Below are 17,906 nucleotides of genomic sequence, written 5' to 3'. Positions count from 1 at the left end.
AAATACTCGTATTTAATGTGTCTCCTAGAATGTACTCCTGTTAGCATATGAAACAGCAATTAGACTTTTTAAACTTAAATAAAACCCCAGACTGATAAAAAATATATCTGAAGTAAGCCACCACACATTGATTTCGTGTGTGCATGCTGGAACGATTTGTGCAGTCACTGGTTTGTATGCACATGCATGTATGCTTGTTTGCGTGTGCGTGTTTGTGTTGACTGATTAGCAACTAGGTCTGTGATGGCTGCTGTGAGCCTGTGATTAGAGCGTTGGCTGAGATGTTGGCTGCTGGCTCCTTCTGGCCACAAACGGACAAGAAACTGACTTGAATCAGCTCTGAGTTTGCCACTCAGCGAGCGACCATAAACTGGTGCCAGTGAACACTTTGTTGTGTAAATAAAGCAACAAAAATGAAAGCTGAGACAATGTCTTTCTGCAATTGTCATCTATAGCTATTATGTGGGTCATTTGTGAAAATGGGACCCTAATATCCTCCTGGTATCAGTTCAAAACATATCAGACCGTGCCACAGTTTGCTGGTACTTTGAAAGTTATTGTTCACAGTGTTAGTTTTTAAGGCTGATGTTCAACTAATGTCTGTTTATTGCATTCATTTCTACACAAAATTGATGTGGTGTGAAGACAAATCTGTGGCTGGACCGAAAAACAAAACAATGGAAACACTGACTCTGGTTCAAATGTGAGTCAGCTGCAAATAAATTTACCTTACAGGAATAGTTCGACATTGTGGGAAATAATATGGTGGTTTGTCCGGGATTGTCACAGTTTCAAGATGGGTGTCCCGAGTCCCAACAAGTCCCACCTGTAAAACACTAAAATGTCCTGTTTTTAACATTCACCACCAAATTGTCCCGGTTTTCACCACAATTATAATAATAATTATATTATATTGGTTTAAACCTGCTTTACATATCTGTCTATCCTCTTCTGCCCCACTCATTATTACCGACCCCAATATACGTAAAAACATAACAGCAAAGCACCACGTGTCTGAATTCAGCACTAATTTGTCTGTATGTGTGCCAGTCAGTCAGTGTGTCGTTGTCAAGGTTTCTCCTTAGTCATAGGCAAGCGTGTGGATCTTTCTGACAGAACCTGTTAAGATGCTAACAGTTAGCTGCCATAGAGTCAGTCTTTTCTAAAGAGCTCCAGGGGACTACTTGTTAAGTACCCGCCAAAGAAAATCCTGCGTTCATGATGTGCACGGTGTAGAAAGGTGCACTCAGTAGGTGTGCTAAGTGCTGAAATAATTGTCCCCACTCCTGTTGAAAATGCCTATGGTGATTGCACAAGTACATCCATGTGCACATGCATGAACAGGTGATACACTTTTAAGGGTCCTGGTTTGGAGGTTTGAAAACATGGTCACCCTAGGATAACAGCTTTTTTTTTGCTGAGATTTAGATAAATAGATTGATACCACTCTTACATGTGTATCTTAGCTTAGCATAAAGACTGGAAGCAGGTTAAAACAGCTAGCTGAGCTCTGGCCAACGTTGAAAAGCTTCTAAAGCTCCCTAATTAAGTCATCATATCTCTTCACGTCAGGTTGCCAGGCAATACGTCACTGAAGCAGAAGCACGCTCTAAGTAAAACCAAAACTTGTCATCTTAACATTTCGGTTTTCAACAAATTAAACAAACGCAATGTAGTGTGTCATTTTGTGACCTTTAGCTGTGCTGCTATTTTTTACCTTTGGACAGAGCCAGATTAGCTTTTTCCAGCCTCTGTGCTAAGCTCCTGATATATGCTTCATGTTTAGCAACTGAAATAAGAGTGGTATCAATCTTCTCATCTAACTTTCATCAAGACAACAAACAAGCTCATTTCCCAAAATGTCAAACTATAAACTCCATAAAACATTTTTTCCCATTTAACTTTCTTGTGAATCTATATAGTTATTACAATATTACACCATATATCTGGTGTGCTAGTTCAGTGTTCATGCAAGTTAACACTGCTTGTGAATGCTTTTGAGTAGAATGAAGCAATATATTTTGAATTTACATTAATTTTTAAATTATATAAAGGGCTTTAAACAAATTCCATGAAGATTAAGGGGAGGTTTTGTCACCACAGCAGCAATATGTTATGGGAAATGCAATTGAACAGAGTAGAGAACTGAGCAGAGGATTTGTTTGTAATTATAGCTGATTCCGCTTTAAAGGGTTTAGCATTGACAGTATAGAAATTCTCACAACAGTTCCAGCAGTGCACTTTAATGCGGCAATTAAATTAGCCAACACATAGAGCTTCGTGTCTTTGTTTATGTGTGTGCATGTGCCTCTGTCGGAGCTCAAATGTATGCTTCTGGGTGCATTTTAATAACATTTCTGTATTCTTTTGTAAATCCATCAATAGCTGTTTTTCTCAGTATGAAATACCCCCACCCATTGTCTCACCCAGAAATTGAAAACATAAACTAGAGGAATGCTCACAAGCCATGGAATATCAATCAGTCTGCAAACAAGTCGGAGGTGTCAGCAGAGTAATGGCTTTTGTTTGAGAAAGAGTCCATAGCTGGTGCACAGAGGGATTTAAAACAATAATCTTTCCGGCATAATGACTAGGTAATATGGATAGTCCATTTATCTTTGATTAGATTTTTTGATGCGGGGATTCATTCCCTTGGCTCACTGTTTCATTATTCTTTCTAATTACCTGCACCGATTCGCCCATCAAGCATCGGTACACTGGCAAGATGTAATTGCTTCTGCCATAAATCAAGAAACATTTGTGGGCGTCTCAAGAGCTTCTTCTCCATTTATACAAACACACTGAGAAGCCAAGCTTATGCTCATATTGATAAATCCAATCATTCATTTTGACATTTTGATATTTGATGTTCTCGGTCTCCAGCTCAATGTTTTGCTAGCTCTTACACTGATAATTCTTGTCACTGTTGTGTTTGACAATGTGTGTACAGAAGGAGTGCCCGCCTCTGTCTTTGTCTCATTAACATCAAGATTTGCCGTGTCCCCACTTGAGAAAAAAGCACTTTGCATTTGTGAATGGGATGCCACTGAGTGATGCATTACAGGTACAGCCACAGTTGGCTTCCAAGGTCAAGGAGCACATTGTGTCTTAATGAGGCCCCAGCTCTGATAAACATTCAGCTGCTGGCCCCCAGTGTTGCCTAATCTATGTTGTAGAAACACCAAAAACATGTAAAAATCTGCCCGGGGCCACCACATATTCCAGTCCACAGGGTTATTATTCTAATTTAGTTAAGGCATTAGGCAAATCAACAGCTCCTGCAGCAGCGCAGTGGGGAGAAGTGGCTCGAGGTAGAATGTGAATGAGCTAAGTTAAGGCAGACAGAACTGGGGCTTAGCTGTTAGCCTGGGGGTCAAAGTGATAATGTATGAACTTAGCTCTGGCAGTGGAGCAGACAGCACTACATTAGTGACCAACGAGAATCTTAGAGTGGGTCCTTTATTCTAAAAGCGACACAGCAAGTGTGTATGTCAGCTGATCAGGGACAAACATGGATTATTTGCTCAGCTACATCAGTACTGCTGTTCCTGCTGCATCAGATTTGTCAGCTGCTTTTTTTTCCTTCTCTCAATGGTCACACTGACCTTGATTGTGGTGAATTAGATTGTTTGTGTTTATGCCAAAACCTTATGCATATGAGGCACTGTGAATACAAATGCAGGGCTCAACTTTTTATCTAAGGAAAGTAACAACCTTGCATATTTTTGGATGAAAGTTGCGGTGTCTAGAGGTCAGATAGGCTTTAATAATTTACTTTTTAAATATTGCATGTTTTTGTTTGTGCTTAGTGTTTGCCAATTCTAGCAATTGTTAGTTTGCATTATACTGAACACAAACTACTTTACTTTTAAAAAAAACCACAAGGTCTTTCTTTTATTAAATTCCATCAACATACCCATGAGCTTTTTTTTTATTCTATTAGAATGGCAAGGACAGAGTTTGCATGTGGTTGGTTGAAACCTGGATAAAATGTTGAATAAACACACTATTACCAAAGACAAACAAATTGGATGAAAAGTTATTTTGATATCTTACTCTGCTGTTAAATTTAGTCCTGCAATGCGGTGGGTGTGTGTGATCTGTTGACTTCTGGCTGTCCTTGCTTAATAGCATCTTGTCTGAACACATTCACTCTGCCCGGCCATGTCTGCCTTTTGTGAACCAAACAGTGAAGAGCTGCTTCAACTGACGAGAATGCCCAGTGTACTAAAATCACTGGAGTGCAGCAAACTAAATGGTCCCCAACAAAGCACTTGCTACCTTGGATTTTACAGTAGGTAATATCCTCCTTGGGGCCAAGACTTCTCTTGGCTCCTGGCTACCTATATTTACTGCTTGGTCCTTGTATAATATATGTTATTTACTTTTTAAAGCTGCAATAATCAATATTTTAGCAAAAGATCAAATGTGTAATGTGAAATACATCTAATACTTGACTGTGCAACTACTCACCTCTACGGAGCCTTTTAGCATAATTCCATTCATTGTTTTGGTTTGTACGGCCCCCCAACATTACAGTTTTGGTTCACTGTCACCGTTCTTATCAGCCTAATTTCCAAAAGCATGAGGCTCTTATTTTCAGTCAAATAAAGCTGATAAATTGACTCTGATAATTTGACTTTATAGGTCACCTGCCTGGCACAAAACAGCATGCACACAAACAATGTTAGAAACTAGCTGATAAACATTGTGGAGCATTTAGCTGCTGAAGAGTCATAGAAGAGATATTTTTTGAGTGAGACCAAAACAGAGCTATGAGGAGAGTGAATACTGGACCTACATTCATCAGGCCTCCTGAAACATGACACAACAACTGATGCTAATGTTCATCCATATCTGCTGGATGTGTCAACATGGACCCATGTCTTGTCCTGCACCTTGGCTTGCTGTGAAAGCTAACAAACATCCAATGTTGGATAGGTTCACTGCTAATTTAATTTTGCAGGCTAGATCCCAAATAAGTCAGCTAGCACTTACTGGCAAATGGTTTGTTTACAAATGTCCTGGTCCTTAGTCTTCAATAAAAAGGTTCCTGTCCTTGGCTTTTAAGCTACGGTTAACATTGAAAGTTTCTTTACCTTGTGTCTGGGCTAAAGGACTGTTTCGGCTTTGCCTTTGTTTTTCCTTTCATTAATCAGACTGATTCATACTGACATTTTGAGTGAGTTCTGCTCTTTGCAGGATATTTACTGTGTAAGCCACGACTTCCTGTGAACACAGATCTGGTGAATACAAGGCTGTAGATATTTCCAGCTGTCTTTCAGCAGGAGGTGCACACAGTCCTATCCAGCCTGTGTCCTTCCTCCCACTGAATATGTTCAAGTGGCTTCGAAACACTGAGTGGGATGACTAAGGGGCAGCTGGCAATGACCCAGGTTAATATGGTTAAAACACTTGAGTGCCAGTGTCTGCAGTCACAGAGGCATGCAGGGTGCTGAATGCAGAAAATGGAACAGAAGTCTTCAGAGAGTCCTGCAGCTAGAGGAGCATAGGGGGCAGTGATACTGTAGCTGCTGTATCAGCAGCTGTGCTGAGGTCTGCATGGCGGCTGTAGCAGTGATTTCCCCACAGTCTGTCTGTTTCTGCAGACCTCAAATTAAATCAGCACCTTTTGTAATGGGACTTGTGCGGCAGGAATGTAAATGTCATACAGAGCTGAGAAACACAGGAGCTGCACGACTGGAGAGGAAGCACATGGGCTACATTCATTAAAACACAGGGGTAGATGACAGGAAAGTGTATCCTCACAATGCCAAAAGAAGTATAATCAGTGTGTTGTTTTGTTGGATTCAGCATTTTGCACCTTTAAAACCCTGTTTAACCACATTTTGGACTGCAGGGACGTTGTAGAATATATGGACCACTGATCATCTTTGTGCTCTTGAGTTAAGTTTGTATCTTGATGAGGCTGTGCTCTTCGAAGAGCGTGCTCAGCACCACAGCGCACCACTTCTCCAACTCTGACACAGATTTCCGAGAGGGTTAAAAATGAAAGCTCTCAAATCTGTTCTCAGAAAAGCAGAATTGATTTCATCTTGAAGACGTAGACCATTAAGGCATTTAAAGAGGCATGAGAATACTTACAAGATCACGTTCGTACCAGACGTTCTCTGACAAAGAGCTGTGCGATCTATAAAGGTTTTTTTTTTCAACAGTTACAGCTGCCATCTGATTATAGTGAAGCAGCAAACACACTGAAGAGTATAAATCTGAGGTCCTCCGGTGGGTATGAAGTGGGATCAAAGTGCTTTGGGAAGCCTGTGCCATGTCTGGGTTTGCTTAATCAAGTAAAAGTACACAGTGAGACTGAATCCCTCTGTACCTGATTTACTTGAGCTATAATTCAATTGGAATTGGAGATGAGGAGCTGGCAGTGGCAGGAGGGAGGTTACAGTATATTGGGTTGTGAGGAGGAAGTCATTGGAACTGGCTGCTGATGTTCAGAATCATTACTGCATGCTGTGGTCTATACCACCCATGTCCTTAAAGATTATAGCTGTGGGGCTTCTGTGCAGAGTCAGGAACCTGCAATGGGGGATTTTTGTGTTGATAAAAGTTGAACTTCTTTTGTGAAGGTTCTTCACATCGAAATATAAATGAATGCTACCTCCTTTCCCAATGTGTTTGATGGATTGTTTACTGGGTGCAGGGTATGTTTGTTTGTTCTAATAGGCCTATGATGGGGTTGAAACTCCATCCAAGCATGTGATTCGTGAAAGGATGATTATAGTCCTGAGGTTGACGATGCATGTATGCGGGGAGGGTTGCATAACATTCAGATTAAAACCTATATGCACCATGGCTGTGAAGCTTTAAGCTGCCCCTGGCTGGGACATCAGAGGTGAGAGGGAAACTGTTAACCTTGCATTACGGATCAATCAGCAACAATCTGTCAACATGTCACATTTTTCACAGTTCAATAACTGATAGGGGGGATGCTGCTCCATCGAGTGGAAGTATTTGCTGCTTCCATAGTCGTGCTGTTTATTTAATCCTGCGAGACCAACACGTCTCCTGAATATTCATGATTGTGTCTCCGAACGTCAGGACGCAGCGGCGGCTCTTCCCTCCCTGACAGAGAGCGGAGAGGCTGGGAAGAGGAGGGAGACAGCATGCCAGAGTCCGGTTGCATCTCTCCCACTGCATATGAGGGCAAATCTGCTCTCAACTCATCCTGCTCCGCACCGCCGACAACGGGGACAACAATGGACTGACGGAAAGACAACCGCGGGGCGAGAAGAGACACGGCGGGGGGGAGCAGACAGCGCGGGAGAGAAACGCCGCCTTGTTTTTGAAGCGTGCACATATTTATCCGGACATAAGCTCCTTCGGGTTCACATTTGCAGAGCGGGACGGATCGAGCGAGCACAACGCCTTTGAAAACGGGGGATGTCAGAGCCGAGCGGCGTTAGCAGGAGGGTGCTTCGATGCGAGCGGTTATTGCAGCGCACCTCCTGGAAGATGGACCAGACATATTGGGGCTAAGGAACTGGCGACTTATCACGTTGCGGAGGAGAGATGTTTTGCAACTGCCGTAGGCTGCTCTAGAGGATGAATGCCTTCCCTGGCGTCGTTTGGCGTTTGTAATATGTAGCTCCAGCGACGGCAGAGCGTGTGCAGCTGTTTCTCGGCCAGTGAAGCCCGTAAAGAAAGCGTCGCTCGCCGGCTGGAGTCGAGCACCGTGGCCGCCAGCAACCTCTCCCGACCTCGGAGCTCCATGTGACGGGCGCGATGCCCCGCTAAAGAAGTGAGCGCAGCCCGCTGAGCTGTCCGTGGTGCTGAACGGATCCGCCAGCTCCTCCGGGGGGCTCTTAACGAGTTGACCTCCCCCCCCAGCAGAAAATCCCCCTCCAGGAATACACAGTAAGGTGGCAAAGCAGGCCACCGCACACGGACAGCTGCTGGGCTTGACTGAGTCGGCCGGACAATATTCTTCTTTCATGGCTGTGGCACGCAAAATCAAAACTTTGCTGACCGTCAACATTTTAGTGTTTGTGGGGATTATCCTGTTCTCGGTCTACTGCAGGATCCAGGACCGATCCGAGGAGCTCATCCAGATAGGGCGTATTTCTGACCAGAGGCTGCGAGCCAGGAATGGCAAAGTTTCCAACTTGGTGGACAGGCAGTCTATTCTCCAGAGGCTGGAGAGGCTGGAGGATGTGGTCTACAACCAGCTGAACGGTAGGGCTTGATAGGCTCAATAATAATGAAAGGTGGGCACAATGTGTAACTTACTAGTAAAGAGGTCATCAGCACACCGAAGTAAACAATGACCACTGCAAATAAAACACTGTGTGAACTGTGTCTATACCTGCTGAAAATACACTCCTTATGCAATGTAGAGCACTTTTTTGGATTGATTGACCAAACTGTCTTCCAAAATCTAAAATATGTGCTGGCTGCATGCATTGAGGTGAGTTTTCCGTAGACCTGAAGCATGACTCATGCATATTTTTCAGCCTGTCAGCCTGTAGCCTCATTTCTTTGGTAAAACGGTGAGAAATCTGCTTCATTTTGCACATGAAACCAGGTTAAGGTCTGCTGCCTCTGCAGCACTGACCCTGCCTGTTAAGAAGCTAATGAAGCAGGGTGATGTATTACAGTGCAATACTTGGTATATGTGCTTAATACCGCTTGTGTTGATAGACTTTACGGGGCTGTTACTTTAACAGCCTATCAGACTGTGCCACCCCCAACCCCATAATTGACTTGTTGTAAACTTCACATAAACTTATGCTATAAGTATTGATGTCTGCAGATCTGCAAGGAATTCCACTCAGAGGAAGTCTGTCTCTCAGCAGCAGCTCATTTCACTGGAGGCAGTGCTGGTGAAACATATCAGATTTAACAAGCTGTCTGAGTTTTGAAGGAGAGTCTAATGTAATGGCTATATAGCGGAATGACAGACTTGTATTTCATTACATGGCCATTAGTCTGTGGGGCGGATTTGCTCTCCCCAGCAGAGCAGCAATCTTTAAAATCAGGTTAGGTTACCTATGACTCCTCATGGTCTGTTCTCCTGTGGGAAATCAAACACAATCAGGACTGATGTTAAAGATACAATCAGGCATTTGTTTGGCATCAGTCATGCTTGAAAAGACTGATCTGGATCCAGTACATGACATATTAAAAGTGTATACGTCACTATGTGTCAGTGTTTAATAAGTCACGTACATGAAGCAAACAAATTTCTACTTCCTCAGAATTCATGTCAGAATCACATACTCCAATGCATTCAATTATACTCATTCAATTACTTTTTACACATAAATGCATACATTTGATACAACATTGTTTAAATGACTGAAAATTGGGGCTGCAACATGAATTGTTTGGACTACTAAATGTCAAAATTATGAAAAAAGCCTGTCTCAATTTCCAAGAGAATCAGACAATCGACTAATCGATTAATTGTTTCAGCTCTAATGACATGCATGTCATCAGCAAGTAAACCGAGAACTCTTATTTTCTACTATTTCCTGATAAATGTCTGTCTACTAATGTTGGTTTAAAGACTCAAAGCCAACAATTTATGGAGAAGAGGATAGTAATTTACTGTTGGATAGGTTCCCACTGACTCCTGCGCAGGTCAAACGAAATAAACACATTTCTTGAATTTAGTGTATTTTTTGGACTGACCAGTGCTCACTCACAGGATACCGAGGCTATGTGGGATCATAAGCACAGTGTTCTCACACTGTTGGGTCTGCTGTGGTGGCATACTTCAAGACAATGTCAGTGGTGTTGTATGAGAGTGCCACAGACATGCTGTACTGCTGTAAAGCACCAATAGATCCTAATGCATGTGCAGGGGGGGGTTGATAGAGTTGTTGAATGACAATGACTCACTGATTACTAAATTAGCTACCTTTGTGCCTAAATACCTGCCTAAAAAATACCTAAATATATATATAAAAAATAGTATTACATGTATTCCAGCCCAACCTCAGTTTTGGATTAAAACTCCTCACACACAGGCTTTTTAAACAAACTCAAAATAATCCAACCTATTCACACAACAGTGATAAGGGATGTGTTTTGAAGCATGATGTTTCATCTACTAAAGCTACAATGTCTTGTTCACAAACCAAATAATGAGAAATCAGTGTGCTGAAATGTTACTGCTTAGCAAGGTGTTACTGATTGATTTCTAATTTATCAGTAAAGTCCATTCCTATTTACTAGGGAAATTGTGACTTTAGCATCTGTGTAAATCACAGGCTGCTGAAGGGGGTCTGCGGGATAAGGAGGATGTAGGAGGAGGCGGGTTCTGCTTGTGTTGTTGTATTTCATGCTGGTCACCAGTAGAGGTCAAATATACCTTAATGTCCCTTTAATTACAATTCAATCCCCTGAAATGTGTTTCAATGCTAAATTAAAGGCAGAAAAGAAATGGAAGATATATGGAGAAAGTAAGCGTTTCCCTGTGGTTGAAGATACAGTATCTCTAACTGATTTGTAATGTTAGAAAGAGCCCTAAAAAGTGCATTGACAGTCCATTTGACTGTTTTTGTCCTCAACTGACTGTTCAACAGTCAGTAGTTGAGGACGTTTCACAGCTTCATGGCTGCAAAACAGTGAGACTGTGGACCGTCTCGGCAGGATTGTGTTATTATGGCCGAGCTTCGGCAGCTATTTGAGGGTCACTCTGTCACTTTGAGTTATGCCTGGCATCTGGCATCCAGCCAGCAGGCATTGCCTCTTAAAAAGTACAATGCATCCCCTCAGTCACTTGGCTTTATATAGAGACAATGAAACTATAAGCCAGTCAACCCCACAGTGTCACTGCAGTGGGACAGAAACACACTGTGTCTGAGAAACTTTTTAAGGGCTGAGAGAAAAAGCAGCACTTATCTACTTAAACATTTACTTGTGAGGTTATACAATGGGCGTGGGAAAGTCTATATGGATTGTATCAATTAGTCTCATGCCAATTTTGAGTGGGTAGATTTTAAAACATGAATCTGGGTTATTAAGTTTAATTGTTAATTGACTTTTCTGGCTGGAGGGCATCCGCCTCCTCTCCTCTAGGCTAGTTGTACACAGTCTGAAGAGGTGCATTTCGTGTCAATTGTTTTATGTTAGCGAAAATCATATCAGGTTCATAAATTTAAATTCTCAAAACTGACTCTTCAGCACAGTACAGTAGCACAATCGAGTCCAAGTAGCTGGGACACAATTTGCAGATCTTTCACAAGTGGAGAGAGTAACAGTCGATTATGGGCTGAAGAGAGGAACAAGCAATGAACTAAGTGCAAAGCTGGCACAGTTGCCTGTCTTCCAGTTAACATAGGAATACAAGAGAATAAAAGCATCCTGAACCTAGGTGTGAGTCTAAAATGAATTAAATAAGTATAAAAAAATTCAGCAACAATCACATGCAGTGTAAGGCTGTTACACTGAATTTCAAATTGAGCTACACATAGAAAATTGCTGAATCCAATAATTCAACAAACCCATTTGTTCATTGTGAGCATTACAAATTCCAATTTACAATTTGCAAACAAACTCTACAGACACATACTGTATCTCTTTCTATGCAATCCAAGTCTAAGACAGAAAAAGGAATCAATTGCGGTTCATAATTTTTCTTTGACAGCGGCAATGTGTACCAAGGAGTGCACACAGGCTGGGAACGTTCGCTGGTTGTCACAATCCCTCCATGATTTGTCTTGAGCTCTTTAATGGCATACTTAATCATATCCTTATATCCCAGGTCACTGCCCCTTTTTCTAAATCGTGCACAGACCACAAATTGTATTCTATGGCCACTGGGAATAACTATGGTGAGAGGAGGACTCAGCGCGCCAATAACTATTACCATGTCCGGCAGCGTTATGAAGTAATTGCCCATTCCCTCTGTTGTTTATTGCCTACCAATGGCATGCCGTGGGAGCTGCAGCAAGGTCCAATTAGATTTGAAGGACATAAACAAGTCGCAGAATTCTCTTTTATGGTCGCCTGATAGATGGTCACCAGACTCCCAACAAGAAAACAACAGTCAAGCTTTATCAGCAGCCCATTCTGCGCAGAAATGAGCAACATGAGGGTTATCAGTAGCACCGCTGTGCTGTGGATGCCACCGTCTTTGGGTAATCAGATGAGGAGGTTTTAAGCTTGTTAACAAGCTTATGAAGCAGCGATTTGACCTTAAGTACTGCATTAGAACCAGCAAATACCTTCCCGCCGGTACTTACCTGCTGAAGCCCTGTGATTCTGACTAAATGAACACTAAACACAAATAAGATTAGCTGCCATTGTAACACTCAATTTGAACAACTGTTGTTACAGATTTTATCAGCAGTAGCTAGGCTAGCTAATTAAGCTAACCTTAGCTCCAGGAGTTGGTTGGAAAGGCCTTCTGAGGTTGACTTTTTAATGTTTGCAGCTGGCTTGTTATCAAACGAAAACCCTATAAAATATGCGCTTTGGGCAAAATGCATGATATTGTGTTAAAAGGCTAAAGGATAAAGCTACATGTTACAAAAAAAGTCATCTTCCCCAGTTAATGATCCATGGAAGACATGGAAATAAAGAAAAAACAATTGTTTGTGTGTTGCAGTTTAACATAATAGGCCTTACATTATAAGGAAATATGTTAAATATTTTATTCTAATTAGCTTACACACTTGTTTGTATTTTCATGTTACTAGAGTAAAATCTTTGAGCCTGATAACTGATCAGCGTGTTTGGCAAATGTTAAGTTAAGTTTGGCTGGTTAGCCGGGATTGCAAACACACAAACAAACACACTGTTCAATCCATCCCTTACACTTTTTGGTTTGAAAAGGCTAGAAAAGACCACTTTAAGCACTTCAAATGCAAGCATTGCTCTCACCACAGCTCCATACACAGCATCAACAGATATCCAAAGCCCTGCCATACCTAGGTACAGTTGCTAAGCTACGATTGGATGATTGCTGTTCAGGGAAAGGGTGTAGTGAATTGTCAACTGCAAGGCTCAGATATGTAAAAAGAGACTAGTTTAATAATAAAAAAAAACATTTAATAAACAAAAACAACATCAGATTGATTCATTCCGATGGTCTTAAGGTCAAGCTTAAATTGGATGAAGCTCAGATAAAACTACCTGATTTTCATTTAATTGTCTCTCTTTCTTCTGCTATTCTGTCACTGGAAGCAGAAATGCTCTAAAAATAGGCTTCTTAAAAAACAAATATTGTCATTAGCAGGTGAATGTGCCACTACTGAGTTCTGACCATGTGTCATTGCTAGAGCTCGGCTGTTGTCCCTCAGCTCACGGTCCTACACTCTTGTCATCAGCCATGCATGTCACTCCCGGCCTTCTCCCGGTGCGTAGGTGCTGATGGGATGGCAGCCTCACAGGCCCAGCTGCAGCACCAGATATGCTTCTTATCTATAATGCCCAATTATGGCAAAGAAACCAACGCTGCTTATATGCTAAGCCTGCTGGGGCAAAGACTTGATGAGAAATGAGAAATGTCACACTCTTTTCCACACTGACACACACTTGACACTCTGACTGTATCTTAATGATACACATCACGGTGCGCCTATATTTTGTTGTGCAGTGTGTAATGGCGGCGGCTGTAGGGACACCACATCACAGCGCGGTGAAGCATGATGAAATGAAATATATTCCAATAACGATATGGAGATGAGGCTCTGGTCGACAAAACAGTTTCAGAAACAGATAAGAATCAATTCTGCTCAGCCTTGAGGAATCATGATAATGAATTCAGCGGCTAACCTGACAATCAGCAGTCAGCCACAGACAATAATGGGTATTTAAGATGGAGCGAGCGTTCCTCTTATTTACACTGTTGGCCTTGAGTCATGCAGTGATCACATTACTAACATTTAATGATGACATCCGATGAAGGAGGGACATATAAGCCAGTATGCCAGGCTGGATAATTAATGATGTGAATGGATTTTTGTTTCCTTTCATTTTGTTTTGAAATGTTTGACTACTAAGGATGTAACTGAATACAAATACATTCAGATAGGAACAGATAGTGCACCCCGAACGGACAGACACAGTAGAATTTGTAATTTTTTTCGTCTGCTAAATAGACCTGTCATCAGATTGACCTTCAGACATAATTTCGCACAGAAATCAGACAAAAAGGTGCTCCTCATAACTGGATCTTGCCTCATAGTTGTCGGATTCAGACTTTATCAGAAGCTGCTGCTACTCCGCAGGAGATTTGCTGAAATGTAATCAATTATAGGCAATACGTTTGATATTCAGGGGTTTGGTGTGGTCAGTCTATAATAATCATGATCCGTTCTGACCAGATTTGCATGAAGCTTGACTGATGCTGCACAGGTGTTATTTACACCTGTTAATGCCATATTTAAGCCTGACACACAAACTCTTTGAAATCTTTCATTATTTGGCAGTAGACAGAAAAATAAATGAATTAGGGACCATCTTAGAAGAACAGCCAAAAAAGCCAGACACTTTAACTTTATTCTCCAATTGCATGCACCCCTCCATTTAGTTTTTTTTTTCAATTAAACTATACTACACAATTAACTTTTTTTATCAATAGCACACCACCATTTTATTTGAATAATTGAGGCACATGTTTTTAATATAATATAATTTTTGTCTAGTAGAAAGCAATTGGACATAGAAGAAGGAGGCAGTAGATAATTCCCAGCAAGTTGTTGTGTGAATCAGAACACAGATAAGAATGCAGATATTATGTGTGAAATTAAGTGATACAGATAATAGCTTTGCACTCCTAGTAATTACAAACATTAGATTGAAGATGCTTTCTATTCAGTTCTAACAATACACACAAAATACATGCTAGTGTGATTCTGCGTTGATACCGAAAAGCATTTTCACTCCAACGCAGCAGTATTTAGTCAAAGACAATGGCTGAGAGTCGGTGTGACAGGGAAAGCCGTACTGAAACTATGAATGGGGTTATTAATGGGTTATTTTAATGCAGCTGCCTAACTACAGTTTTAAACGAATGCAAAATGTGGCTAGTATGTGAAAAACAAATGAATAAAGATGAACCTAATGTCCTGCCTCTGCAGTTTGTGCTGTTTATGTGCATATATTTGGTGTACTTGAACTGTCATGCAAGCTCTTGTAGGGCTTACATTTTGCATAAGGACAACAATCTATTGTTTAGAGATAATTTAGAGGTCTAGTGCTACCAATTTCCAAATCAGAGTTGTTATCCTACTGACATGCCTGCTGCTGTTATGAGTGGCAGTGCTAGAATTAATGTAGTTCTTCTCCAAGCTCTCAATATTTCATAGATTTGTTTTGGCCTTTGAAGCTTTAAACCTCTCTAGAAGAAGGAGTTATTTTTCCCTACTTGAAGAGATCAGTGAATCCCCCACCATCCCCATACCATCAATATTTAGTTCTCCGCTGCATCACTTTGGACACACATAAATCCACTCTTGCTCTTAAATCATTCATTAAAAATGGGGTCATCTTTGACTATTAGACTCTATCTTATAAAGGCCAAATCAGACACATTCCAAGGGTTGCTGTATAATTTATAGCTGTTACGGGTTTAATGTGTCATGTCAGAGGGATTTGGACAAATGTATTGTGAGGAAGGAGCACAGGGACGGAAGTATACTCGGACACAATGAGATTAAAATTGGTGCCTGACGTTTCGAGGATCCGCATCCAGCTGACGCTCTGGATGGGAATGAAAGCAGAGTGGAAGAAGCAGATGTTGAGCTGTAACTGCCTCGGAGTGAGATGATGAAAGTGCTAATGTGGTGTTTGGAGTGTGAATCTCACATCGGAAATAGTGAATGAAAGAATACTTCACAGGAAATACATGGAAATTTCCACAGTCAGTTAGTACAGGTATGATCAACATTCATCCCGTCTTAGTGGTTGAAGTCCTACACTACAGCGAGCAGCGCGGGGGCCTTTAGTTGTTGTCATCTTTTTTTGACCAGAACAGAACAGCCCACTTACTGGATGCTTTTATACAAAGTGCCTCACAGGATCATGTGTGCATACATTTTTAACTTGTGCAGTCGCCGTGGGAATAGCTCTTAATCCTCACAGTGTTGCTCTACCCGCAGAGGTGCACAGTCCAATTCTTTCTTTCAAGATATGTATTAAAAGCTTCTATTTTTGTTCGTAAACAATACACTTCTGAAATAAAAATGTTGTTGTGTAAAAGACGTATTTGGGTTTGGCTATTGATTAATTATGCATATTCAATTTTTGTATGACTTTCTGCTTTCCTCAAAATAAATTTCCAAAGAAGAAATGGAGAAAACATAAAAGATGAATCAGAGCCAGGCAGAGCTATTTAGCTACCTCAAATTACCCACCAGGCATTATCAAAACAGATTTTTACTACATAAAGATTTATAAACCTTCGCAGTTAAAGCTTCCAAACACCATCAGTTTGCTGCACTGCTGTCATAATGTTAAAAATACAAACTCCCATCATGAGATTGCTTCTGCAGAATCTTTAAACTGAAGTGCTGAAGTGCTACAGACAAACAACAGTGGATCAGATTTTCAGGCTTCTCATCCCATAATGGAATTTCCTTCAGTCAGAAAGAGGAAGTGGAAGGCACAGGGAAGAAATAATGCAGCAACCAGAAAACAAAGCTGGCAGGCATTGTCCTGCTTTCAAGACTCATGCAGAGACAGAGAGGCCCTCCAGACTCGAGTCTCGGCTCTGGAGGGTATCTGTGTTATTGTGTGACATGGGCCGCTATGCCAGATGGCTAGTCCGTGACGTGAACCCCACCCATACTTGTCAAAATACCACCACAGTGGCTGGTGCAGGGCATGCTAAATCCCTCTCGTGGGAGAAGTCAGTTTGCAACCATTCAGCTCCAATTACAAATCTTCAGTAGCACCCGAGGATTTGAAGCCATCCAAATATGGTGATTACGCCGCAGTTCCTGGAGGGGTGAGGCTGAGAGCTGAGCTCTTCATTGGTATGCGCTGTTTACTTATTGTCTGTGTGTCCATCTGTTGATATGGAGAACAGACGCAGCTCGATTTTTCTGTGGAGGCCACACTGGAAGCTTGGCTCGCATAACAATTATCTGACATTATCCTGCAGTTTCATGGAATTTTAAATAGTCAAACAACAGTCAAGCCAGCAGAGACGGATATGAATAAAGCTGACAACACGCTTTTGTTGAAACAAACTTTCTTTAACAGGCGCTTTAAAGCTACAGTAGGTAACTTTTATAAAAATAACTTGCCATATGATTCCCAGGTTGTCAAATACTGATGTTTTAGGTTGGTGGCTTGAAGACAGTTGAATGAGAGTTGAGCCAAGAAAGATAGTTGATTGTTGAGTTTCATTCACCAACCTGGGAATGAAACTCAACAATCAACTATCTTTCTTGGCTCTAATTGGTTGCTTTTGTTCAGACGCAGTGGAGAAGCACTGTGAAGAGCCAAAATGTTTTCACAGATTATCTGTCTCATGTACTACTGTCAGGATGTAGTGAAGCAAACATGACAAAAAGTTATTTTTATAGAAGTTACCTTCTGCAGCACCAGTGTGTAGGATTGCAACTCCCTGCTTCACAATCCCCCTCCAAGCGCAAAGGAGAAACTAGGAACATGCGAAAAAATTGAGCCAGCATTATGCTTGTCCCCTTCTGGGCTACTGCAGGAACATGGCAGACTCCATGGAAGCCAACCCTGCAGTCTGTAGATAAAAACGACTCATTCTAAGGTAAAGAAATTATATCGATTCCTATATTCAGGTGATTATACACTAATGAAAACATACCTTGTCTTCCAGTGCTGCCAATAGATCTTCTTAAATTTTACACACTGGACCTTTAAACTTTAGGGACTGCATGGATATATACATGTATTTGCTAGAGGGAGGGTCTTTAATTTTTCCTCATTTATTTAGTTATGAAATT

The 17,906-nt window shown here is 41.4% G+C and overlaps 1 protein-coding gene across 1 annotated transcript in view; it reads left to right on the top strand.

The window, feature by feature from the left end:
- The first annotated feature begins 7,019 nt into the window (after positions 1 to 7,019).
- galnt9 (polypeptide N-acetylgalactosaminyltransferase 9) overlaps positions 7,020 to 17,906 on the top strand; it is a 78,252-nt gene continuing 67,365 nt past the window's right edge. Inside the window, exon 1 of the mRNA XM_035659288.1 lies at positions 7,020 to 8,202. Within this exon, the coding sequence (XP_035515181.1) occupies positions 7,962 to 8,202 (241 nt within the window). The 5' untranslated portion in view covers positions 7,020 to 7,961. The remainder of the gene's footprint in view (positions 8,203 to 17,906) is intronic.

The sequence above is a fragment of the Morone saxatilis genome, unplaced genomic scaffold, assembly GCF_004916995.1.
Source record: "Morone saxatilis isolate NCDOM2014 unplaced genomic scaffold, NCSU_SB_2.0 Contig16, whole genome shotgun sequence".
Classification (NCBI taxonomy): Eukaryota; Metazoa; Chordata; class Actinopteri; family Moronidae; genus Morone; species Morone saxatilis.
Note: the sequence above shows the minus strand (reverse complement) of the source record. Positions and strands in the feature narration are given on the sequence as shown.